The 21,918-nt window shown below is 49.1% G+C and overlaps 7 protein-coding genes across 7 annotated transcripts; 5 read left to right on the plus strand and 2 right to left on the minus strand.

Annotated features, from left to right (window-relative positions):
- Positions 1 to 2,608: 2,608 nt before the first annotated feature.
- F5B22DRAFT_215737 (uncharacterized protein) lies at positions 2,609 to 4,416 on the plus strand. The gene is made up of 3 exons (XM_047969725.1): positions 2,609 to 3,721; positions 3,817 to 3,966; positions 4,135 to 4,416. The coding sequence occupies exons 1-3, from the start codon at positions 3,099 to 3,101 to the stop codon at positions 4,361 to 4,363; spliced, it is 1,002 nt and encodes a 333-aa protein (XP_047830085.1). The 5' UTR covers positions 2,609 to 3,098; the 3' UTR covers positions 4,364 to 4,416.
- F5B22DRAFT_215728 (DNA glycosylase) lies at positions 4,417 to 6,091 on the minus strand. Its single transcript, XM_047969724.1, has 4 exons — positions 5,840 to 6,091; positions 5,425 to 5,779; positions 5,211 to 5,373; positions 4,417 to 5,044 (listed from the first exon to the last, which is right to left on the minus strand). Exons 1-4 carry the CDS (start codon positions 5,956 to 5,958, stop codon positions 4,470 to 4,472), a joined length of 1,212 nt encoding a protein of 403 aa, XP_047830086.1. The 5' UTR covers positions 5,959 to 6,091; the 3' UTR covers positions 4,417 to 4,469.
- A 316-nt stretch (positions 6,092 to 6,407) lies between these two features.
- On the plus strand, positions 6,408 to 8,783 carry F5B22DRAFT_609604 (uncharacterized protein). The gene is made up of 5 exons (XM_047975154.1): positions 6,408 to 6,620; positions 6,704 to 7,839; positions 7,895 to 8,159; positions 8,209 to 8,420; positions 8,476 to 8,783. The coding sequence occupies exons 1-5, from the start codon at positions 6,593 to 6,595 to the stop codon at positions 8,500 to 8,502; spliced, it is 1,668 nt and encodes a 555-aa protein (XP_047830087.1). The 5' UTR covers positions 6,408 to 6,592; the 3' UTR covers positions 8,503 to 8,783.
- A 31-nt stretch (positions 8,784 to 8,814) lies between these two features.
- On the plus strand, positions 8,815 to 10,073 carry F5B22DRAFT_609605 (heme oxygenase-like protein). The gene has a single exon (XM_047975155.1). The coding sequence runs from the start codon at positions 9,045 to 9,047 to the stop codon at positions 9,831 to 9,833; it is 789 nt and encodes a 262-aa protein (XP_047830088.1). The 5' UTR covers positions 8,815 to 9,044; the 3' UTR covers positions 9,834 to 10,073.
- Positions 10,074 to 10,326: 253 nt separating this feature from the next.
- F5B22DRAFT_609608 (Mad3/BUB1 homology region 1-domain-containing protein) lies at positions 10,327 to 14,629 on the plus strand. The gene is made up of 3 exons (XM_047975156.1): positions 10,327 to 11,562; positions 11,656 to 12,061; positions 12,179 to 14,629. The coding sequence occupies exons 1-3, from the start codon at positions 10,582 to 10,584 to the stop codon at positions 14,329 to 14,331; spliced, it is 3,540 nt and encodes a 1,179-aa protein (XP_047830089.1). The 5' UTR covers positions 10,327 to 10,581; the 3' UTR covers positions 14,332 to 14,629.
- F5B22DRAFT_609610 (xylose isomerase-like protein) lies at positions 14,630 to 16,543 on the minus strand. The gene is made up of 2 exons (XM_047975157.1): positions 16,022 to 16,543; positions 14,630 to 15,955 (listed from the first exon to the last, which is right to left on the minus strand). The coding sequence occupies exons 1-2, from the start codon at positions 16,407 to 16,409 to the stop codon at positions 14,937 to 14,939; spliced, it is 1,407 nt and encodes a 468-aa protein (XP_047830090.1). The 5' UTR covers positions 16,410 to 16,543; the 3' UTR covers positions 14,630 to 14,936.
- Positions 16,544 to 19,141: 2,598 nt separating this feature from the next.
- On the plus strand, positions 19,142 to 21,772 carry F5B22DRAFT_215814 (major facilitator superfamily domain-containing protein). Its single transcript, XM_047969726.1, has 4 exons — positions 19,142 to 19,801; positions 19,915 to 19,957; positions 20,015 to 20,639; positions 20,700 to 21,772. Exons 1-4 carry the CDS (start codon positions 19,320 to 19,322, stop codon positions 21,599 to 21,601), a joined length of 2,052 nt encoding a protein of 683 aa, XP_047830091.1. The 5' UTR covers positions 19,142 to 19,319; the 3' UTR covers positions 21,602 to 21,772.
- Positions 21,773 to 21,918: the final 146 nt, after the last annotated feature.

Here is a 21,918-nt window from a genome sequence, read left to right on the forward strand (position 1 = left end):
TCAAGAAGTGGTTTTGACATCTTGCCTTGAGATATCAACTTGCAAGTTTTCCGCTATTCCCGGTTTCCAGAACATTTAGCTCAGACAGGCAGACAATACGCAGTTCGAATTATCAGACTCTAAATCAATGGACTGTTAAACAATGGTGCTACATAAACTCGTAGAGTCCAGCCCTTGAAGTTCGATAAGATGTAAAACAGTAAACTAAGTAGATAGCTGCCACCCCTATTCTAAGAAAAATGTCTTTTGAAAATTAGCCCCCGGCAAATATTAGTTCGCCAAACGACTAGGAAGCGAAAAAATGCATGCAAGATCTTTCTTCTCATCCTTCCTCTTTCTTCCTTACATGCACATCCCAGTACATACTGTATACTGCAGGGCTAAGGAACCTGGATTAGTGAATTCATTTGCTGCATGCATGAACTTACCTATCTATGCCGAGATCACCCTTTCCCAACTTGACGACTTTAGTAGGACCCTAACCTAGATATTATTGACCAAGCTTCATCCCTACCTCAAGTAGTTTGATTACTCGATATTAGCGTAGCAAGTACCGGCTGCTAAGACAACCTTATAAAAGTTGGGAGCTAATAGACGTTCGATGCTGTGCAAAGAAGCGTTGCCCACAATCAGCATCTATTTAACTAGATATGCCTGCTTGAGGTACTGCTACTGTCAAGTTCGAACTAGTCAATGTATGATTCCTCTTCTTAACTAGATCATGTCCGTATAAGAGGATAAAGGTCATCGCAGGCACTACATGCTAATGGTCCTATGGGAAAGGGGATTGGAGACTAACTAGCATGCTAAAAATTCCTGTATGGCTAGGGTATTGAGCAGGTAGTTCAACAACATGGCTTATCTTTGAGATTACCGTAGGCACGGAATACGATTCATTGGTCCTACTAGGTAGGCTGGTAAAATAGCGAACGAGAAAATGCGTCAACAACGAGGTGTGTGCTATAGAACATAATGCTGAAATCCAGAAAGAGTATACCGTATAGTTCGGGTATGGCTCCATTGGGTAAGCAGGAACATTCATGCAGATTCATTTTATGTAGTACGAATATATGTATGGATTTGAGCAAAACTCGTACCATCTAGAACTCTTGTGGAGTAGAATAATTGATAAGAATGGCTTCAGCCTTCGTGCATAGCCTGTCGTATGATTTAATTTATTCGACACACTACGGGTGTTCTTACCCCAACTTCGTATGCCGTCGACAGAGTCCAAGGGGGCATGAGAGGTAACACGACACTTCATGGTAGCTCTAGACTTTTGGATGGAGCTATCAATAGGATATATCTATTCCGCCTGTTACGTTCGCTCTCCAGAATGGACGATATTGTGTTCTACGAATGGTGGTCACTAGTAAACTACGGGTTCGGTAAACAACTGTATGTTTCCGGGATACGTTAAAACAAATGACGCCGCAATGAAAGATTTGCCAATATATGTATACAGGAATCCAGTCGTAATAATAAATCTCTGATCTCTTTAGAGATCTCCCAAGTAGCTGCACAATGAAACTTTTCGGACTTCTACAGCCGACTGTACGTATCTTATGAGAAGAGGACCATGGGTGAAAGACACGAGGCTTGAGCTAATCGCCAGCGAGAGGATATGCATCCCAAGCCGGAAACAACTCCAGCGGAGTTCGATAGGTTTCTACTGTTCATATTCTTTGAATTAGCCACGCTTACAACTTCTATGTAACGCCAACACCTATCTGCCCATATCCGGTAGACTAAACGCGCATCTACTGTTACACTAAAGCTTCAAGGGACTACTAAACACTCTGTCTCTGGTATTGGCGCGTAAGATAGCCAACCAGGACGACTTGCGCAACAATAACAAAAGTCCTTTATATCCCTATGTTAGGATCTTCACCTCACGTCATAGCCCCTACCATAAGACAATAACATTATTTTGAGAATGAAAAGTTATAGCCTTATTCTAAAAGGTACTGAACTCACCTACGGTGAATGAACATTGATTATATTGTATCAAAGGCATTGCCAACGGGATTTATACGGAGCTGTTGATTATACGCTACATGTCAAGGTATATTTCGAATCGTTCTACCTGCATAAAGGTGATCTACTGTCGCCATGCTTTCTAATCCTATAGATACCCTTGCCAGGTTCGAGAAGCATCATTAACGACTACTTAACCAGTTCCTGCACATCAGTGTAAACCCCCATGAGAATGGCGACGTAAGGATATGGCGGCTGTCTCCTGCCTCACGTAGCTCTGGCTGTGCTAACATGCATTAGTTGTAAATTGCCTGGGAAGGTCTGTGGGATGGACGCGGCACTTGGTCATAGCATCCGTAAACTGGTACTTTATTACATGTAGTGGTTATCCGGCAAGCGATGCATGAAGCAGACGAGATGATTAAAGCTCTATTGAGCGTATAAGGTGACTGGAATATCATTCATATAATCTGGTCGATTTGCAACGCGCATCATGAGACCGTAATAGACAACATACATAATAGGAAGTTTTACAATCGCGTGTTTCACCGCCATTGATCGCGAAAGAGAATGAAGTAGTTCTTAGTAGAGATTACCAACTAAGAATATGAGATTTATCGTATCTGGCACCAAAAGTTCCAATTGATTTGAATCTTATTTGCTGTGATTACGAGTGTTGGATGTAACTACGCGGAAAGTTGAGGGATCCCGCCCCGCGGCCGCGATACTCGATAACTCCGCCCTCTGTCTCTGAGTCGAACGACCCATCTATGCGCCGTAAGCTATTGACAGAGATGGCGTCAGCATATTCCATCTGAATATGCCTTGTATTAGAAAATGACAGTGTTGTAGCCTAAGGTCTGGTGGGATTTCGCGTCAAAATAGCATCACAGAGTCACCTGCGTTTCTAGTTAGGGAGACGCCGATATGAGGGTGAATATGGCTGGCCAGAAATTATATAAAGACGACGTTGCTTGGGCGGAATATTATGGTTACCAAGGACTATCCATGAAAACCTGCCTCCAAGACCAGCGCATTCAAACCGAGCTACATCGAGAACATTAACTACATACCGTCCAATAACCAACTATCTTTTACCTGTGATCTACAAACCACCGCAAATGGAGGGTCGTTACAGAGAAGCTCACAAGAACCCCAAAGGTCCGGGGGACGCGCGACCGACGGCACTGCAAATCATCAAAGATGAGGAGCGCGAAGGGTCCCTAAGCGACAAGGTTGTTTTTATCACCGGGTGTTCGTCAGGCCTCGGCGTCGAGACTGCGCGAGCCCTCAAGGCTACCGGCGCCACGCTGTTTCTCACAGCGCGCAACCTGGAGAAGGCCAGAACAGCGCTCGGGGGTATTCTAGACGGTGGCAGGGTCCATCTTCTGAAACTTGACCTTGAATCTTTGGCCAGCGTGCGCACTTGTGCAGAGGAATTCTTGTCGAGAAGCCAGACGCTCAATATCCTCATCGCCAACGCAGGGGTAAGGCTCGTGCCCGAAGGCCGCACGAAGGATGGATTCGAAGTACACCTGGCGACAAACCACCTCTCCCATTTCCTCTTATTTGAGCTTCTAAAGCCGACGCTCCTGCATTCTTCATCACCTGAGTTTCACTCGCGTGTTGTTTCCGTCTCGTCAACGGCGCATCGTACTGCGCCGCTCAATTTCGACGACTTGAATTTTGAGAAGCGAAAATACAACGGGGTGGCTGCATACGGGCAAAGCAAGCTTGCAAATGTGTTAGTAGCTAAAAACCTTTACTCGGCGCGAAAGGATCCAATCCTATGTCGCTCTTTTAGGTGACAGGAGACTAATCTTGACTTGAAATGCCTAGGTATATGGCCAATGAGATTGAAAGACGATATGGAGCGCAAGGCCTACACGGCTGGAGCATTCACCCTGGAGGTATACGCACGGGGTTACAGCGCCCAAATATGCGTGACTACTTGGTCGTACTCAAAAATGGACCCATACACAGCTTAATGTGAGTGGAATGCGAAAACCCCTTTCTCATGGTAGCATGCACTTCCTGCTATTAGTAGCCACATCCGAGAAAGAACTGAATTCCTCGGTTTGTCCATGTTCTAAACCATGAAACAGCTCCTGAGCTAGCCCTTCCATGTCCCGGAAAATATTACTGACTCATTGGAAGGTATATGCAAAACACAGAACAAGGAGCGGCTACATCGACGTGGGCAGCTGTGAGCCGAGACCTTGAGGGCAAGGGCGGTAAGTATCTTGAAGAGTGTCAAGTTAGTCAAGGCCTTGTTGAAGGAGGAGACGTAGTAGGTCCCGGCCGTGCCCCTTGGGCGTATCACGAGGAGGACGCGAAAAAGTTATATGACGTGTCCTTGAAGCTGGTTGGTCTCGAGAAGAATTAGCCGGGAAGATGTTTGTAGAGAGGAATGTCGAGGATGGTGCGAAGTTGCTCCGTTTCCAATAAGAGGCGCTATTACATAGTGTTCGCTCTGTACAACATCTATTGTTTCATCTCCGAGTTTTCCTCTTCTTCTTGACAACTGCCTTCACGTCTGAAGGGTCGTCATTCTCAATTTTGATTTGCTCAACAACAGCTGTGGTCCGGCGTTTTCGGGAGATGGGCGATGGTTCACTAATTAATTCTTGTTTTACCGCTACTGTGACTTCAGTTGTTTTGGATTTCGTGGCTGCTTGCTCGGAAAAGGACTTTAGGTTTGCCGTAAACAATACTGACTGAGCCCAACCAGCTTGAGGCCCCCAGATTTGTCGAAAGTGGTCACCAACTGAGTCGTACATAGCCTTCGAAAACGTCTTGGTTTTGCTCCTCCCGAAACCGTAATCCCTTTGGGCAATCTGCCATACATGAGTGTCAACCGGTACAGCTTCACTCCAACCTAGGCCCATCAGGCAAACACAGTCCGCTACTTTGGGTCCAACGCCCGAGAGCGAGAGGAGTTCTTCGTGGGCTTGCTTGTATGTTATGCGCTTGTCTCGGACTGCAACCGGAGTAGACGCCCATCTCGGGGTCTCTGGATTGGTCAAGCTTTCTAGCCACCCTTCAGGTTTTTGCATGGCCACTATCACTACAACCGCTGGAGTCAGTGGTTACTCTTTCAGGTAAAAGTTCTCTTCGGGGGTTGGGGTTGGGGTTCCGCACACTCCCGAGACGCACTTGTGCCCCTAATCGGCAACTGTGGCCTCCAGGAGTAACTAGAACAGGAAGAAAATGACTCTAATGGTTTTACATACTGGCTGTGTCAGCAATGTACTTGGCGCGATACCCAAAGCCAAGTTCTCTTAGGTGGGCTTCAACCTTCCTTCCAGCCAAAGCCTGGGGTGTTGGAAAATCATGAAAGGCTTCATCCCCTACATGTCCTACCAGAGGACCATAGTGCACACAAAGCTTATGAACCTGCTCAACGCGTTAGCATCCAATGGGAGCCAGAAGTGTGGGTATCCGAACCATTTGCGAAATGCGTGAGATATGATTATTGCTACTGCAAATGAAGGATATGAGAGTCTCCCAAGCATCTTGACTGAGAATGCGAATTCCGGTGAATCGTGGAGCTCTTTTCTTGAAGTTGGCATCAGACTCAGACCACTGTTCATATAGGGCTCCCAGATTATGCCTCAAGCTGAAATAATGTCTAATGAGAGCCTCTGTATCATCTCCCTGCTGGCCATCTGCATTGTCTTTTTCTCCAGGCGAAAGGGCCGGCCTGCGTGAATTTGGAGTAATCTTTGGCCAGGCTGCCTTATAGTGTAAACACGACTCATCTTGTTTCAAGGATAACAAGCGGCCATGAAGCACACAATTCCTATAGAAGAGTGGTTACAAAAAAAGAGCAAGATGGTAAGGGACTTTTAGAGTTATTTACCACTCGTCATTAATCTTTTGCCACCTGAAAGACTGTCCACAGCGCAGGGTGGTGTCAATGCATAGTTCAGTTAAGCTGAGAGGTAGCTTTCGCCACTCCGACCCGCACAGCGAGGGCATGACAGAGAATGAGAGCGAGATTTACACTGATCCGTATATATACAAAATCGCGTGTGCAAGGAAAGACGGTGTACGGCCGTTGAAACCGAGAAAGATTGGTATCGTGGTGAATACCAAGAAGGGGAGAATGAAGGGTCCAGGTCAGGGGCTTGAAGCAAGCTGTATGACACGGTCCTAAAGAGGCAAGCGATACTGGCACATGATTGGCTGAGATCCCCTAGCTGCGCTATTCTTACAGGTACCTAGGCAGGTACTGCGTACTTACCTGGTATGCAATTAGGTACCCACCAATGGCAGCCTGCAGGCGCTGTAATACCCGTAAGTACTGGTCTGGGCGTGTTGTTTAGTGGCTCGGGACTCTACGTGTAGGTATCTAGGTACTTAGGTAGGTTCTTAGCAACTTAGTTGGTACCCATAGCTGGAGTTCTCCGTCCAACCAAAATTTCTAAGTTCTCCAGCCTCGCGGTTGATCTTGCAACGCGGCTCTCTTTAAGGAGCTCTGCATTCGTCCAGAGCTTTCTGTCAACATTTCTTGCATCACCACTGCGCACAAAAACCACCAGTGAGCTGTGTTATTACCCGTCTGTTACCGCCCTATTTATCAAAAAAAACCCGGAACAGCATCTGTGTCGCAATGAACGCAGACAGCTACTCTGCGCGAGGTAAGTGCATCTAGCCTCTCAATTATATTTCAACCAATTCCATTGCACACCCTCTGGCCCATCAACTGACCTACCAATTGCAGATGGCCGTCTTGGCGCATCTCGCGACTACTCTTCCCGTGATGACAGGCGGGATCGAGGCGATCGAGGCGATCGACGTGACCGAAGGCGCAGCAGATCACCACGACGCTCCCATCGCGACGAGGATGCCTATGCCTCGAGTCGGAGCCACCGAGATCGTGAGCGTGAAGATCGGTATGGAGGTGCTGGACGTGACCGTAGAGAGAGAGAATGGGACCGCGATCGAGGCGACCGGGGAGCTCGGAGGGAACATCGTCGCGAGGAACCTCCCCGGCCCTCTCGGAGGGACCGTGACGGATACGGAGATGACCGCCGTGGTGGTGGTGAGCGGCGAGATCGCGGTGGCCGAGATCGCGATGAGGACCTTTTTGCGCAGAACCGCCGTGGCCGTAGTGCCTCCCCTCCGAAGAAGCGAGAGCCCACGCCAGATCTTACCGACGTCGTTCCTGTCCTCGAGCGGAAGCGTCGCATGACTCAGTGGGATATCAAGCCGCCTGGCTATGACAACGTCACGGCTGAGCAGGCAAAGCTTTCAGGAATGTTCCCATTACCAGGCGCGCCGCGACAGCAACCCATGGACCCTACAAGGCTTCAGGCTTTCATGAACCATCCCGGTGGCGCTGTCAACAGCGCAGCACTTAAACCGGGCAATTCCCGACAGAGCAAGAGATTGTTAGTGTCTAATCTTCCGCCAGGCACTACCGACGACAGCGTCATTGGCTTCTTCAATATTCAGTTGAATGGTCTCAACGTAGTTGAGAGTACCGACCCATGTATTCTCTGCCAGATTTCGAAGGATCACTCCTTTGCTTTACTCGAATTCAGACATGCCTCGGAAGCTACAGTTGCCTTAGCCCTAGACGGCATATCGATGGAAGCAGACGACGCAATGAACGGGGCCGCTTCTGCTGGGCTCCACATTAAACGACCAAAGGATTACATTGTCCCCGCCGTCGCCGAAGATACACCATACGAGCCCGGAGTAGTATCAAAAGTAGTGATCGATACTCCTAACAAGATTAGCATATCTAATATTCCTCCCTACCTTGCAGATGAGCAGGTCACCGAGCTTTTGGTAGCATTTGGAGAGCTTAAGGCATTTGTTCTCGTAAAAGATAACGGCACTGAAGAATCTCGTGTAAGTTGACACTGCCCTCTATAAGTAATGCGCGGAGATATCTAACAACCATCAGGGAATTGCATTTTGCGAATTCGTTGACCCTTCTATTACAGATATTGCTGTACAGGGACTAAACGGCATGGTCATTGGCGAGAAGAATCTCAAGGTTCAAAAGGCTAGCATTGGCATCACGCAAGTGTCTGGTGTGGAGATGGGTGTTAATGCCATGTCCATGCTTGCCGGCACAACCGCTTCCAACGATTCGGAGATAAGCCGCGTTGTACAGCTACTTAATATGGTAACACCAGAAGAACTATTGGACAATGACGACTATGAGGGTGAGTCCTGGTAATTCCCTTATAACTTTGACGTAACTGACCGATTTAGAAATCTGCGAAGATGTGGAGGGAGAATGCGCCAAATATGGCAATATCGTAGCCATGAAGGTGCCGAGGCCAATCGGAGGTAGCCGACAATCTGCTGGTGTTGGTAAAATTTTTGTCAAGTTTGATACCACAGAATCAGCCACAAAGGCGCTTCAAGCATTAGCTGGAAGGAAGTTCGCCGACAGGACTGTCGTGACAACGTATTTTCCCGAGGTAAGCAAGCCTTCAATGAAAACCCCTATTGCAGCACTTTCTAATGTACTATTAGGAAAACTTCGAGGTCGGAGCATGGTAAGGGGAGGTAGGACGTTCCCGAATTATGGTCTAATTGGCTATACAATTTGACCTCTGGCGGCAATGGTCGTACTGGAACCAAGGCGAGCTTTGGTTCGATATCAGCATGGAAATGCGTGTAATCTACTTTAACTCAGTGCTGGGGCCTGGTTTATTAGGCTGAATGACTAATCTGCCATGATATTGCAGATGTATCTGAGAACATCTTTCATCACTGCCTCACTATGTAGAATGTTGCCAAGCATAGTTGGCCTGAAATTTATTGATGACCTCGTGACATTGGACTCGTCTGGTAGCTATTTCATCATGTCTTCATTGTCGTTCTAGTGACTATTTGAAAGCGGTCTGACTCTTTAGGTAACTTCATCAAGAAATAGGTTAAATGATCTAGGTATTACGTCAGGCTGCGTGGCTGGTGTCTTCAGGCTGCGCCAATATGTCACGGTTAGGCTACACGCCTACCTTGAGTGGAATGATCAATTACTGCTTGGCTTATCCTCGCCTAACCCTCCGCCTTGCCTACAAGATTATACTCAGGACAAGATGAGCAAACAATCACTAACAGCAAGTTTTCTGGCCGATCCCCACATAGCTGATCTCTATCAGCGGGCGACACAGGCACAGTTCCTTCGTTTGGCAGGCCAAGGCCGCCTGAGCCACCAGACACTCAGTGAGTGGCTATCACAAGACAGACTATATGCTCAAGCCTATGTCCGATTCATTGGTGGCTTGATTTCCCGCGTCATGCTCCCTATCGAGGTTGATATAGCGGGCGCGGGCGCTGGTTTACAGTGGCGACTCCTTACGTTGCTGCAAGGATGTCTGGCTGGCATCATGCGCGAGTTGCGATTTTTTGAAGAGACTGCAGCTAGCTATGGTCTTGATTTGGCGGCCACGAGACCTGGCGAGCATACATTTGGTCCTAATGCAACAACTAAGGCTTACATGGAACTATTCGACTCATTCGCCGTTCAATCTAGAGGAGACTCGCCGAGGACCCTGTTTGATGGGTTGGTTGTCCTCTGGGCTACGGAAAAGGCTTACCTGACTGCTTGGAGCTACGCGCAGAAGAGCTCTGATTCTCAAAACGAGAACTGGGAGAAAGATCTTGACGGTGGCGCGCTACGTAAACATTTCATCCCTAATTGGACTTCACGGCCATTTCAGGAATTTATCGAGGAGATCCAGGGATGCTTGAATGCGTATGCGGAGAGCTCGCTAGGAGAAGAGAACGAGAAGGCTAGATTCTCGGCGGCTGCGGCGATGGTCAAGAAGGTTTTGGTTCTAGAGGAGGCTTTCTGGCCTGTAATTCCTGTAGACGATGGGATCTAATCGGTTGTATTTCTTAACCCCGCCCTGCTTCATTGGAGATGGAGGTTAGCTTTTGTGACTTTGGCTCTTCATTCCTCTCTCTCTTTATCTGAGAATTATGCTATGATTATGATGAGTCATACACTGGAAGAATCGATGACTTGGAGCTTCTTACAGTACACATATCCAGGTGCTCAACAATCTTGTTATATACCACCTACACAATATAACTAAATATAACTGCAGGTGATCAGACTATAAGCTTCGCCAAGTTGCCCTGCAAATGCTTCCTACCTATGGAAGTCTAGGTCGTATATGTCCATCACCCTTAGTATTAGCCTACCGTCCCAAGCCTAATGTAAATTTGCGACCCGAACCTACGTACATGTAACTAGGTACCCAACACCTCACACGTAAGTACTATGTATATAGGTAGGTACCTAGGTACCACGTAGTATATAGCAGGGTACCTGCTGTGAGGATGTGCTGTAGATACACTAAACCTCCCTGGGCTCGGCTGAGCCACAGGTCCCTGCAGAGCGCTGTTGCCAGGGCGACACCAATGGGGTACGACCAAAACAAGTCAACATCTTAAGGAAACATTCTAGTTAACATTTTATGAGCCAAACCTTATTGATCGAGGAGATATACCTACCTCCCTGCCTACCTGCATTCTCGTCTTTTGTTTCTTCCCCAACCCTACAACTCATACTCCAGCAAAAAAAAAAGGATTCCCGCGCAGTTCGTCCACAGCAACCCACATGCCATCATGGCTGCCGGCGATCTAATCGACTTCGATATCATCGAAGGCCAAAAAGAAAACATTCAATCTTTACCGGGCGGCCGATCGGCTAGGAAACTTGCTGAGGCCTTCGCGCCCTCGCCTCTACACAAATTACCCACACCCACAGACACCAGAACCGTCAACGACCATATCAGGGCCGAGTACGAGGCCGAGGTCGCGGCGCTGAGCGAATCCGACGACCCTCTCGACATCTTCGATAGATATGTGCGGTGGACCTTTGATGCCTACCCATCCGCCCAGGCGACCCCCCAATCTCAACTTCACACACTACTAGAACGCGCCACCAAGGCTTTCATTGGATCACCGCAATACCGCAATGACCCCAGATACCTGAAGCTGTGGCTGCATTACATACACTTTTTCTCCGATGCTCCCAGAGAGACATTTGTCTTTTTGTCTCGTCACAGCATCGGCGAAGGCCTGGCTTTATTCTACGAGGAGTACGCTGATTGGCTCGAAGGTGCTGGCCGCTGGAAACAAGCAGACGAAGTCTACAAGCTCGGCATCGAGCGAGAAGCGCGTCCTGTGCAACGTCTCGTACGGAAATTTGGCGAGTTCGAGAAGCGACGCGCCCAAAACCCGGACGCAACAGACGAACCATCCTCCCCTGCTCTACCCAGCGTGCGGCCGGCATTAGCTGCCAAGGCCGACCCCTTTGGAGCCGCCGCTCACCCAGTCGACCCCCAGGCACCCAGACCAAACATGGGGGTTGGTGGACAGTCCACTCGGCCTAGCAAGTCGAAGCTCGCTATTTTTTCGGATGCGAGTGCAACACAACCGGCCTTGTCGTCCGCGGGCGATGGGGCAAAGGGATGGGATACAATTGGATCTCTCGCCGACCGAAGAAAGGAAAACGTGATGGAGGCTAGGCCGTGGGTGGGAGAGACGTTGGATACCAGCGTCAAAAAGAGCAACGGACCAAAGATGGCCGTGTTCAGGGATCCGGTAAGCTGACCAATTCTTGCGCCCCTCCGGCGACGGCCGATTGTTGATGATCATAGGACTAATTGTTGGCGGCTGCGCATTTATGTATTTCAGTCATTGGCTAGAATAGCAGAGTCTCATATTGTCATTGCTCCCTCAAAGCACCAAGTGATTATCAATCCACAGAACGGTAAAAGAGAGCGCATTCATGTTAATCTGGAGGCTGTGTACCCTACTCCCGAGGAGCCAGGCACTGAGCTAAGCTTCGAGGAACTATGGGCAGCAAGTCAAGGCTGGCTCAATGCGTGTTGGGATGAGGAAAGTCTTGTCGATCGCCAGCACGAAGTTGCAGATGAAAATACCCCCCCAGTAGAGGCTCTCAGCAGAAGAGCCGAGCAGAAATTAGTGATTCACCGAGACACCGTGCCGCTCGACGAGAATGGAGCAATCAAAGACTACCACACCAAACCTACGAAAGGGAGGAAGAAGAAGGTGATGGAGGTTAATGAGACTCAAATCAGTAAGTACACTTTCTCTGTTGTACGTTCGTTTGTTATCAGTTTATTCACGCCATTGCTGTTTCGTGCGCTCAAGATTGGTTCATATATCTATACCCTTAAATACTAAATGTCTTTAGTCAAAGCCAATTTGGACTCTCCATCAGGGCCTAAAATAAAGAAGAAAAGAAACGTGTCGTCAGAGCCTACTATGACACTGCACACCAGAGCTGCCACGGACGACATATATGATATCTTCAATGCACCTCTCAGACCAGCCAATCAGGATATCCAGAGTGAAGATGAAGACTATGTGTCCGATGACGACTACACCAGTGGTGCGGAGAGTACAGGCACCACCCGGCAGACCGGCACAAGTGAGGTTGGGGATGATGGAACTGCGGATGACAGGAGTGTTAGCGAGTGGTCTGACTTCACCGCTCGAAAACACATACCCAAGGTGGACGGCGAGAGTGAATATGCACCAGATGAAGACGAAGATGAAGATAGCCATAGCCAAACATCAGATTTGATGGATCCCAATGATGTGCAGCCGGCAAGCCACGAAGACGATGATTACCCGCCTACGCCTGAAGACTCACCCCCGCAAACTCGCACTCGGTTCATCCCGATCCCTCCAGAGGATTACGAGCCACCTACACGGCCGTATAGGGACCCGGCTGAGGTGGCTAATAACCGCTTACCGTTTATGACACCTATTACGGAACGAACGGAAACCTCAGTGGGTATGTACACAGAAACAAAGTCAAACTATTATACCAAAACTCCGTGCAAAAAGGACACATTAGATTCCACAGCTGAGGAAGAAGAGGATGAAGACGACGAGGACTTTGAACCACTCAGTAGCCCATTACGCGAGATTTTGAACGATGCTCGCTCACCGGTGAAGCTGGCCCAGCCCCAGCTGTCCAAATCTAAGCCTAAACCCAAGGCTTCTGTGACGCCAGCGATACCGAAAGGACCCATCATCCACGATGCACAATGCAACCCTGTCGACAGCATGGTCAGAGACGAGATTCTAGCCAAGGTTCATCCGCCTCTCAGCTCGTATGCTGGTTTTTACGATCACCGCAATGAAAAGAGTGATCGGGGCAACGAAATTCGTAAATTCGCGAAGTTTGTCGGCAAGAATGGCAAGTCTAACACGGATAAGACTGGCCCTCTTTGCAGCCCTGTGGTTCTCGAGTTCCCAGAGCTCTTGGGCGAGTACACTCTAAAGCGAGAGCTTGGTTCTGGCGCATTCGCACCGGTCTATCTCGTTGAGAATTCGTCACCCGAGGATGGCGATGGAGAGGACGGTGTTATTGAAATGGGCAAGGGTGCCTTCGCAACCCGCCACCGGGTGTCCCTAGAAGCACTCAAGATGGAACAACCCCCAACCGCCTGGGAATTCTTCATAATGCGTCTCGCCGCCGATCGCCTGGGCCCACAAGATCGTGCCACAGCTTCAATCTCAGCAGCGCACGAGATGCATCTCTACCAGGACGAGTGTTTTCTACTCCTCCCCTTTCACCCTCATCCCACATTGCTCTCTGTAGTCAACTTCTTTCGCGAGCAGCCATCGGGCATAATGGATGAGACGCTTGCCATGTTCTTCACGATTGAGCTGTTGCGCACCATCGAGGCACTACACTCAAAACATATTCTCCACGGCGATCTAAAGGCTGACAATTGCCTGCTGCGTCTCGATGACATCATTTTCTCCCCTTCACAGTCCCAGCCCCAAACCCAGGGACTTTCGAATCAGTGGTTTGCGGACGGCTCGGGCAACTGGTCGACACGTGGGGTGGTCCTTATCGACTTCGGGCGTGGCATCGACATGCGCGCTTTCGAGAAGGACGTGCAGTTCATCGCTGATTGGAAAACGACGAAGGAAGACTGCGCCGAGGTCCGCGAGGGCCGGCCTTGGACGTGGCAGCTCGACTACCACGGGCTCGCGGGCATTGTCCACTGCCTGCTCTTCGGCAAGTACATTGAGACCGTGCGCGCGGACCAGGGCGGCCTCGGCACGGCGGCCGGAAGAAAATACAAGATCCGCGAGTCACTCAAGCGATACTGGCAGACGGACATCTGGGGGGACTGCTTCGACGTCCTGCTCAACCCCGGCTCGCATGTCGAGGGCGAGGTTGAGATGCGGATGCCTGTCAACCGCAGCTTGAAGCGGATTCGGGAGCGCATGGAGGCGTGGCTCGAGGCGAATTCCGAGAAGGGCATCGGTTTGAGGGGAATGATCAATCGTGTCGAGACTTGGGCGAAGAGCAAGAAGCCTTGAAGGGATACCTATATGCATTTGCCTACTGTCTTGGCATCTCGTTGGACTGCTGGGTACGGCTTGTCGCGAATATTTGACATATGTTCCATGAAATTGAGAAGAGTTGGGGGAAAGAGGACGGACATAAGATATTAGACGTGCGGGTTGACGAAGACTTATTAGACAACACCACGGGTTTTCCCAAGGTTTGCCCGCAGTTACGAAGCTGATGAATAACGCATTTGATGGGGCGTTGGGGGCACGAGAACTTCTTTTTCATCGAGATATCCCTCATAAGTTCAATTTGAATATGGTTAATACTCTTCTTCTATAAGTCTTTTGTCATACGTGGGAAAGTCGACATTCTGTTATTATTAAATTTAATGTAGGCTACCAAACATTCTATCAATTTTGCTGCTAACAAAAAGTGACAAACCAAGCCTTTTTCGTCCCTATTTACATTTCCCATCCCAGACGCCAATGCTCGTCATCAAATTATGTACCGAGTTCTCCCCAAGGGTTATACACACATAGAATAGAGCATAAGACTTATTCTTTATACACAAGCCTTCTTCGTTCTTTGCTTGCAAACAAGTAGCCTCAATGATGATAACTTTGAAAATTTACTATCCAGATTCGGAATCTTCCTCAGTCTTCTTTTTCTTCCCTCTCGGCTTCGCGCTCGTCTTCTTCGCATCCTTGACGCCCTTGCGATTGACCTGATCCTGGATCTTGGCGCGCTCGCTAGCGCCCTGCGCCTGCAACTTCTCCTCTAATGCGGCGAACTCTGCCGTTTCAGCGTCCATGCCGATGAGGCTTTCAAGCAGTTTGATCTCGTCTGCCCAGATCTGTTTATCCTCGATGGTCTTGCCGTCCGGTCCAGGCCGGTCGATGGGCGTCTCGAGAACCATGGGCAGCTCAGCGAGAGAGTCGTAGTTCATGACATTGTGGAAGGCACGGAGACCGAGGAATCCGGTGCCGATGTTGGCGTGCAAGTCGCGGTGGGAAGCAAAGGGCGCCTTACTGTCGTTGAGATGGAGTGCTCGTAAATATTTTGTACCCACCACCTCATCGAATTTCGCCATTGTCGCCGCGAACGCCTTAGACGAGCGCAGGTCGTAGCCTGCGGCGAAAGCATGGCATGTGTCAATGCATACGCCGACACGGGTCTTATCGTCTATAAGTGCGATAATGTCGCGCAGGTCCTCAAATGTCGAGCCAACAACGTTCCCTTGTCCGGCCATGTTCTCGAGAACAGTTACGACAGTCTTCGTTGCCTTGTGTGCCTTGTTCAACTGGGCTGCAATGCGTCCAATCGCGGCGTCGCGAGCGTCGCCATTTGTATTGCCCGGGTGAAAGTTGTACAGCCTGATTCCTAGCAACTCACACCGCTGTAAGTCATCGAGAAATGCGCCGTATGCCTGATCCGCCTTTTCTTTCTCCACCTGTGCTAGATTTACAAGATAAGAGCCGTGTGGTAGGCAGTGTTGGTGGACTTCAAATTTGTGCGTCTTAGAGAGGTTATGAAACCCCTCCCGTGCTTCGGCAGTGATGGGTGGATTCTGCCACTTTCGCTGCGATTTCAAGAAAAGCGCAAATGCATTCGCGCCGATGTGGACGGCATTCGTGATCGAGTTATGCACGCCTGTTACACCAAGTCAGACAAGAGTTGAAGTATGCGGTTATGATTAAGCTTTGGCGCTGGTATTACCTCCCGCACTGCTGACATGAGCGCCAATCCGCATAGCCTTCTTCAAGGAAGCAATTGCGGTGCGCTCTGCGAGCGGCATACTATCTTCAGGTTTAGCTTTGGTTTTGGTTGCCCTCTGCTTCTTGGGCGCAGCAGTTTTGGGCTCTTCGATAGTGGATTGTTCCTCTTCCACCTTTGGCTTCACTACAGTCTTGCGCTTTTTCACTTGTTTAATTTCCGTGTCTTCTTCTGATGCTATCTCGGGCTCGGGACTAGTTTCGACAACCTTGCGCTTGGCGGCTCGAGTCTTAGATTCGACCTTTGAAATAGTGGTTTTAGTCACACTGCTTTCCACAATAGCCGCATTCGCCTTTCGAGATGACTTGCGAAGAGGCATTTCGCTACCCATGTGCTCCCAGATGTAATGGTTGGGCGCCGTTATGCACAATGCGAGTCGAAAGTGATGAGACCACAGATGTTGGAGATTGGAGACATGGCATCATCACCTAATGGCCGATAGTGGGCCCGACGCGTTCCAACGCGGCGCTGAGAGGAGCGTAGTCACGTGACATCGTCTTGTGTTAATACCTACCTCCTAAGGTAACCTGTGTCTGCTTTCATGTTCTTACAGCTTCTCTCCGGTAGTAACTAGACTGATACAGTACACTTTCCAAGACTCGCTCATATAATAGCATATGACACATAGATAGCCTCGGTTACGAGCTAATTCAAGTAAATTACATCTTTCGTGTATCTCCGTAGTGGTTGCGTAGTTGCAATGTTGTCCATGTCTTGATTAATTGTAGGTAAAGAGATAGCCCCCGAAGTGTTACCAAAAGTAAAATGATATAGTGGTGAAGTATTGAGACCAGCAAGCGGAAGTATCTGCGAGCTGTCAAGGTTGTAGCATTCTCAAACTGCTATAGAGAGCTCGTCGAGGCAGTACCAAAACACTCTTTTTTTCTGGGCAGATGGAGCCAAGCATACCCATTCTAGAGCCCGGCCTGTTCTCGTTATCGCATATCCTAGCGGAAAGATCCAAAGATCCTAAATGAAACTGCCAGTACGGAACAGCGTGAGAGTCGTTAGACGACACAACATGTTAGTTAATAACGCGGACAATCAGCCCTGAAGGCCCAAGTACGTGTAAGCGCAGCAATCACAGCCGGGGTACACCGGGTTCAATCTCTCTCACTGGATCATTTGTCAGTGATCTTACAGCTATAACACACATGTTGTATGCGTAAATAATAAATTACATAGCGGGAGTTGTGGGGAACGAAGGACTACTCGAACAACTGCGACGTACACTGGACCGAGGAGAGAACCGCAGAAGCCGACATCCACCGCCAGTTGTATTTACACTAGTCTAACTGAGGTAGAAGTACCATTGCGCGGTATTTCCTAAGCATTAACTTGCGGCTGTTTGACATACTTACATATAGTGCACACAAGGCCAGCCACCTCACCAATCTACCCGCGTAGTGTAGTCAGATGTCGGGTAGTGAAGGAATGCACACAATAGCTGAGTGCACATTAAGTCACTGTCATTAGTAGCTGCCCAATGTAGGTAGCGTTTTAAGAAGAAAGAAGAAGAAAGAAGGAGACGTTCAGGTTATAACCTGCAATTCCCGGCTAAGCATTGGGGTAGATGTGTCGTGGGGAGCAATCTAGCCACGATGTTGAAGTGAGGGGGAAATCTACCAGGAGCAGGTCCTTTGCATGCCTTGCGACTCAGGCGGGATTTACTCACGCGACCACTTGCAGAATACGGAAAATTTTCTTGAATCAATCAACTCAAGCTTTTGCTGAAGCTTGCCCCGGCGTCTTGGCTCGGTCTTGGGTGCAGCAAAACTGCAGTTGATGCGACCTTATCACGGCCTGCCGCCGTTCCCAACGGCGGAAGGGCTGTGCTCGGCTATGGCTTGGCGAGATGGCGTCTTCGTAGGGCCCAACGAGAGAGAGCGAGAGAGCCGAGGAGAGCCCAGAGAGGAAGGCCAGAGAAGGCCCAGTGAGCGGGAACGAGGCTTGGAGGCGCTGGAGGCTTGCAAGGGGCCCCGGCCGTTGTCAGGATACAGGCGGGCGAGCGGGGTCGTACAGAACCGCCCGTGGGTCCGTCTAAACACCTCACCAGGCCGTCTTTGGTCCCCTCGGTCCCCTTTTACTAAATCATCGCCACTTAAAGATTCTTCGACTTTTATAACCCCTGTTCTAACAAACAAAATCTTGCATTAGTGCTTTTGTCCCGGACTAATCAGTAGATCCAGATTCGCAACGTGCTCCCATATCGATCTCTCATTGGCTCTTTGGATTTTTGGCACGAGCCTCAACGCACCCTGCAGAAAGCTGCGAAGCACCGAAGCACCACTTCCAGTCTATCCAGTCTATCCAGTCTCGCCAGCTACTTGCAACAGTAGTACTCGACCATGCCGTCATCTCGGCTTGTCCTCGACCTCACTGCTAGCGAGCCAACACGCCTCGCGGCAGGGTTCGATTGCATCATAATGGCAGCTGCTCAGCTATCGCCATCACAATGCTTGGGTGTCTGCTCATAGACGATACCTCAATTAACTCGCTTAAGTCACGGGGAGTGCAGTCGAGGCAGTGTAGCCGACGTCGATTGGAGTCTGTTGCTACTGTATTTAAATGTATATCCATCCGAATACATAGTGCATAGTATCTCCGCGAGTCGTCGTCTAGTCTAGATCCACCAAACGGGGGTCCCTACATTAGGATTATGGCTCCTTGCGGAGTTGTGGTTAGGTGGTAGAGACCGAGCCCCCACCAACCCAGCTACATCGCGCGATATCCCTCTGGCTGATTCTTTCATACTGTACATGTAGGATGGTGTGTAGACAAGAATGAGTCGATCATAGTACCTCGAGGAGGCCGAGGGAGCGTGACGAAAAGTCTGATCGGGGTCTAGCCACAAATATTGACTTATATATGTGGGTGCACGCATATTAATTCTGAGTTAGGTTGGCAGTGTAGATACATGTACATCCATGGATGTGAAGTTCTATTACCACACATAATAGGTAGTATAAAGCGTGTCCCTCTCAAACTATAATCTTCGACCCCTTCTCATCATCTGTCTGTTTACTCCAGCTTGGGTAGTTAATTCCATCTTTCGTCTACTCATCTCCTTTCTCCCTTCCTCTGCTCCAATCTCCACTCCACATACTCTTCCTCTGCCACAAAGTACACTCACATTCGCTCACACATATTCTACTGCTCGTCCGTCAGGGCGGTGGTGTCTGTACGTCACCATACACAATATCCCCATTGCAGGATAAACCAGCCTACGTTTCCCTTCGCCATGGCTAGCTTTCTTCGCCGCCATAAGGAGCACGATCCTCCGGTTGGCGAGCTTCCCGTTCCCCATGGACCGGAGACTGGCCACGAACACCAACACTATCCCCGCCGAGTTTCCACAAGCTATGCCACCGACTACGAGAAGCAAATATTCTCACATCTACTCCGGCCCGATGATTCGTACACCCCAGAAGGTGTCTATTGGGCCGACCTTCCTTTTTCTCAACGCTTCGCCTTTGTCAATAAAGTCAGCTCACAGGAGACCAAGTCAGAGCTCAAGTCGATATGGGCCATGTTCAAACAAGATCCCCTCAGTCCTTTCTCTTGGTACTTTCGGAATTCCGTCCTTCCCGGCGCTGGCTTGCTCCTAGAAGGTTATGTGCTGTTTTCGATTGGAAATTTGCAGCCATTGTTTGCCAAAGTCTGGAAAGGCTGCTGGGGTACACATGAAGTGTGTGATAAGAATTGGGTAGCATCAGTGACCTAGTTAGTATTCCCCTTCCACAGGATTCAGACCCCCCTGCTACTAGCAGTATGCTCTCGCTTCATGAGCTGAATATTGCCTTTTCCGGCCATAACTAACTCCAGTGCGCAAACAGTTTAGAAATCATTGGTATCATGTTTGGTCAAACTGGCGTCGGCGTATGTCTTCTCCCTCGTGGTCCTCACTCGTTTCAGAGCTAACCATTACCTAATTAGATCATTGGCGACTGGATTGGACGAAGATGGGGCCTGATACAAGATGCGCTGATCATGTTCATCGGCTTGTTGCTGCTTACTGGTTCTTGGGGTGTTACGCTACAAGGATGGGTAATCCTCTATGCCTTCTCGTTATTCTTTTACGGTATAGGAGTTGGTGGGGAGTATCCCATTACGGCAACATCTTCCATGGAGAATGCCGTTTCAGCTGGCAAACTATCCACTCGGGAAGACCGTCTACACCGAGGTCGAAAAGTCACACTGGCTTTTCTGATGCAGGGCTGGGGCCAATTCTTCAATCAGATCGTCTTGACCGTTCTATTGGTGATTTTCAACCGAGGCACTGGTGGCGAACCGCCCTATAGCCAGTTTGCTGCGCAGTACACATTCCGAATCTCGTTTGCGCTTCCTGCGATTGGCACGTTGTGGCTTGTCTACTATCGTACCTATAAGATGAAATCCGCATCCAAACACCTCGAAAAGGCCAAGAAAAAGGCCAATGTGACAGGATATGACGTCAAATCACTCAAGACCACGTTCAGCAACTTCGGCGGTCGACTCTTTGCCACTTCTGCTGGCTGGTTCTTCAACGACGTTTTCTTCTACGGAAACAAACTTTTTCAGAGTAAGTTGAAAACTGTCTTTCAGGATATCTACAAGGTCATAAATTAACGTGATTACCCAGGTCAATTTATCAGCGTCATTTCCGATAATCCCGACTCGCTTTTGACAACCTGGAATTGGAACTTGGTCAATGTGGTTGTCTCGCTTGCTGGATACTATGCTGCGGCACTGTTGATTGACAACAAGATGTACGGCAGGAAAAACATGCAGCAGATTGGTTTCCTCGTCTGTTTCCTCGCCTTCGTCATCCCCGCTTTCAATTACGAGTACTATACGAGCCCAGCTGGAATCCACAGCTTTCAAGCTCTTTATTTTCTTTCATCTTTCTTCAACCAATTCGGCCCCAACTCAGTTACTTTCCTCGTTGCCGGTGAAGTGTATCCGACACAAGTACGTGCCAGTGCACACGGGTTTTCAGCCATGATTGGAAAGTCCGGAGCTCTTCTAGCATCCGTGCTTTACAACTACATCGACAACCCGACCAAGTTCCTCGTTGTGCCCTGGTTCGGTCTTGCCGGTATGCTCGTCACTCTGATCTGGCTTCCGGACACCACTGGCCTCGACTTGAAAGAACAAGAGCGTCGGTGGCAGTGCATACTAAACGGCAATCCCGAGGAGTACCACGGAATTGCTGTCCACCCCCAACACCTGTCGTTATGGGAGCGATGGAGGGGTGATGGGAAAAGCTACCACCCCGATCTTGACATGAAGGCCAAGATCCATGACCTCCGCGCAGAGTGGGAGGAGAGAAGGGCCACCAGCGACACCGAATCGGCAGAATTCGAAGACGACGATGAGGATATCACACAGGATATCCGTAATTACTTCGTTGGCAACTCTCCGAATGTTCCCAACCCGCTGAAAAAGGAGAAACTGAAGGAGGGCAGTTCAGCATCTGATTCAATCGACCACTACCCTGCTGGCACAGAAATTGATGTCGATGAGAAAGTTACGAGGTTATGAATGAAGGATCTGACTTGTTATATAATCTATTATGCATTTTTACGGCGTTCTGGTTTTTGGCAGGCTGGCAAAGCCTATTTTTTATGAGCGCATGGGCAAGATCATACAGTATAATAGTCTTATTTATTACCTCAGAATAAATAAAAGTCAGACTAGGAAATGAAGTATTGCCATTGGAATGACTATTGCCTAACTGTATCATGTCATTTGCTTAGATGAATCTATAGTATCATATGGGATATTACTTGAATAACAGGGCGCTTTGAAGCGTCTAGCCTAGATATTGTGTAGGATAAGCATGCTGGTATCAAAGGATA

The sequence above is a fragment of the Xylaria bambusicola genome, assembly GCF_022495145.1.
Source record: "Xylaria bambusicola strain CBS 139988 unplaced genomic scaffold F5B22scaffold_25, whole genome shotgun sequence".
Lineage (NCBI taxonomy): Eukaryota > Fungi > Ascomycota > Sordariomycetes > Xylariales > Xylariaceae > Xylaria > Xylaria bambusicola.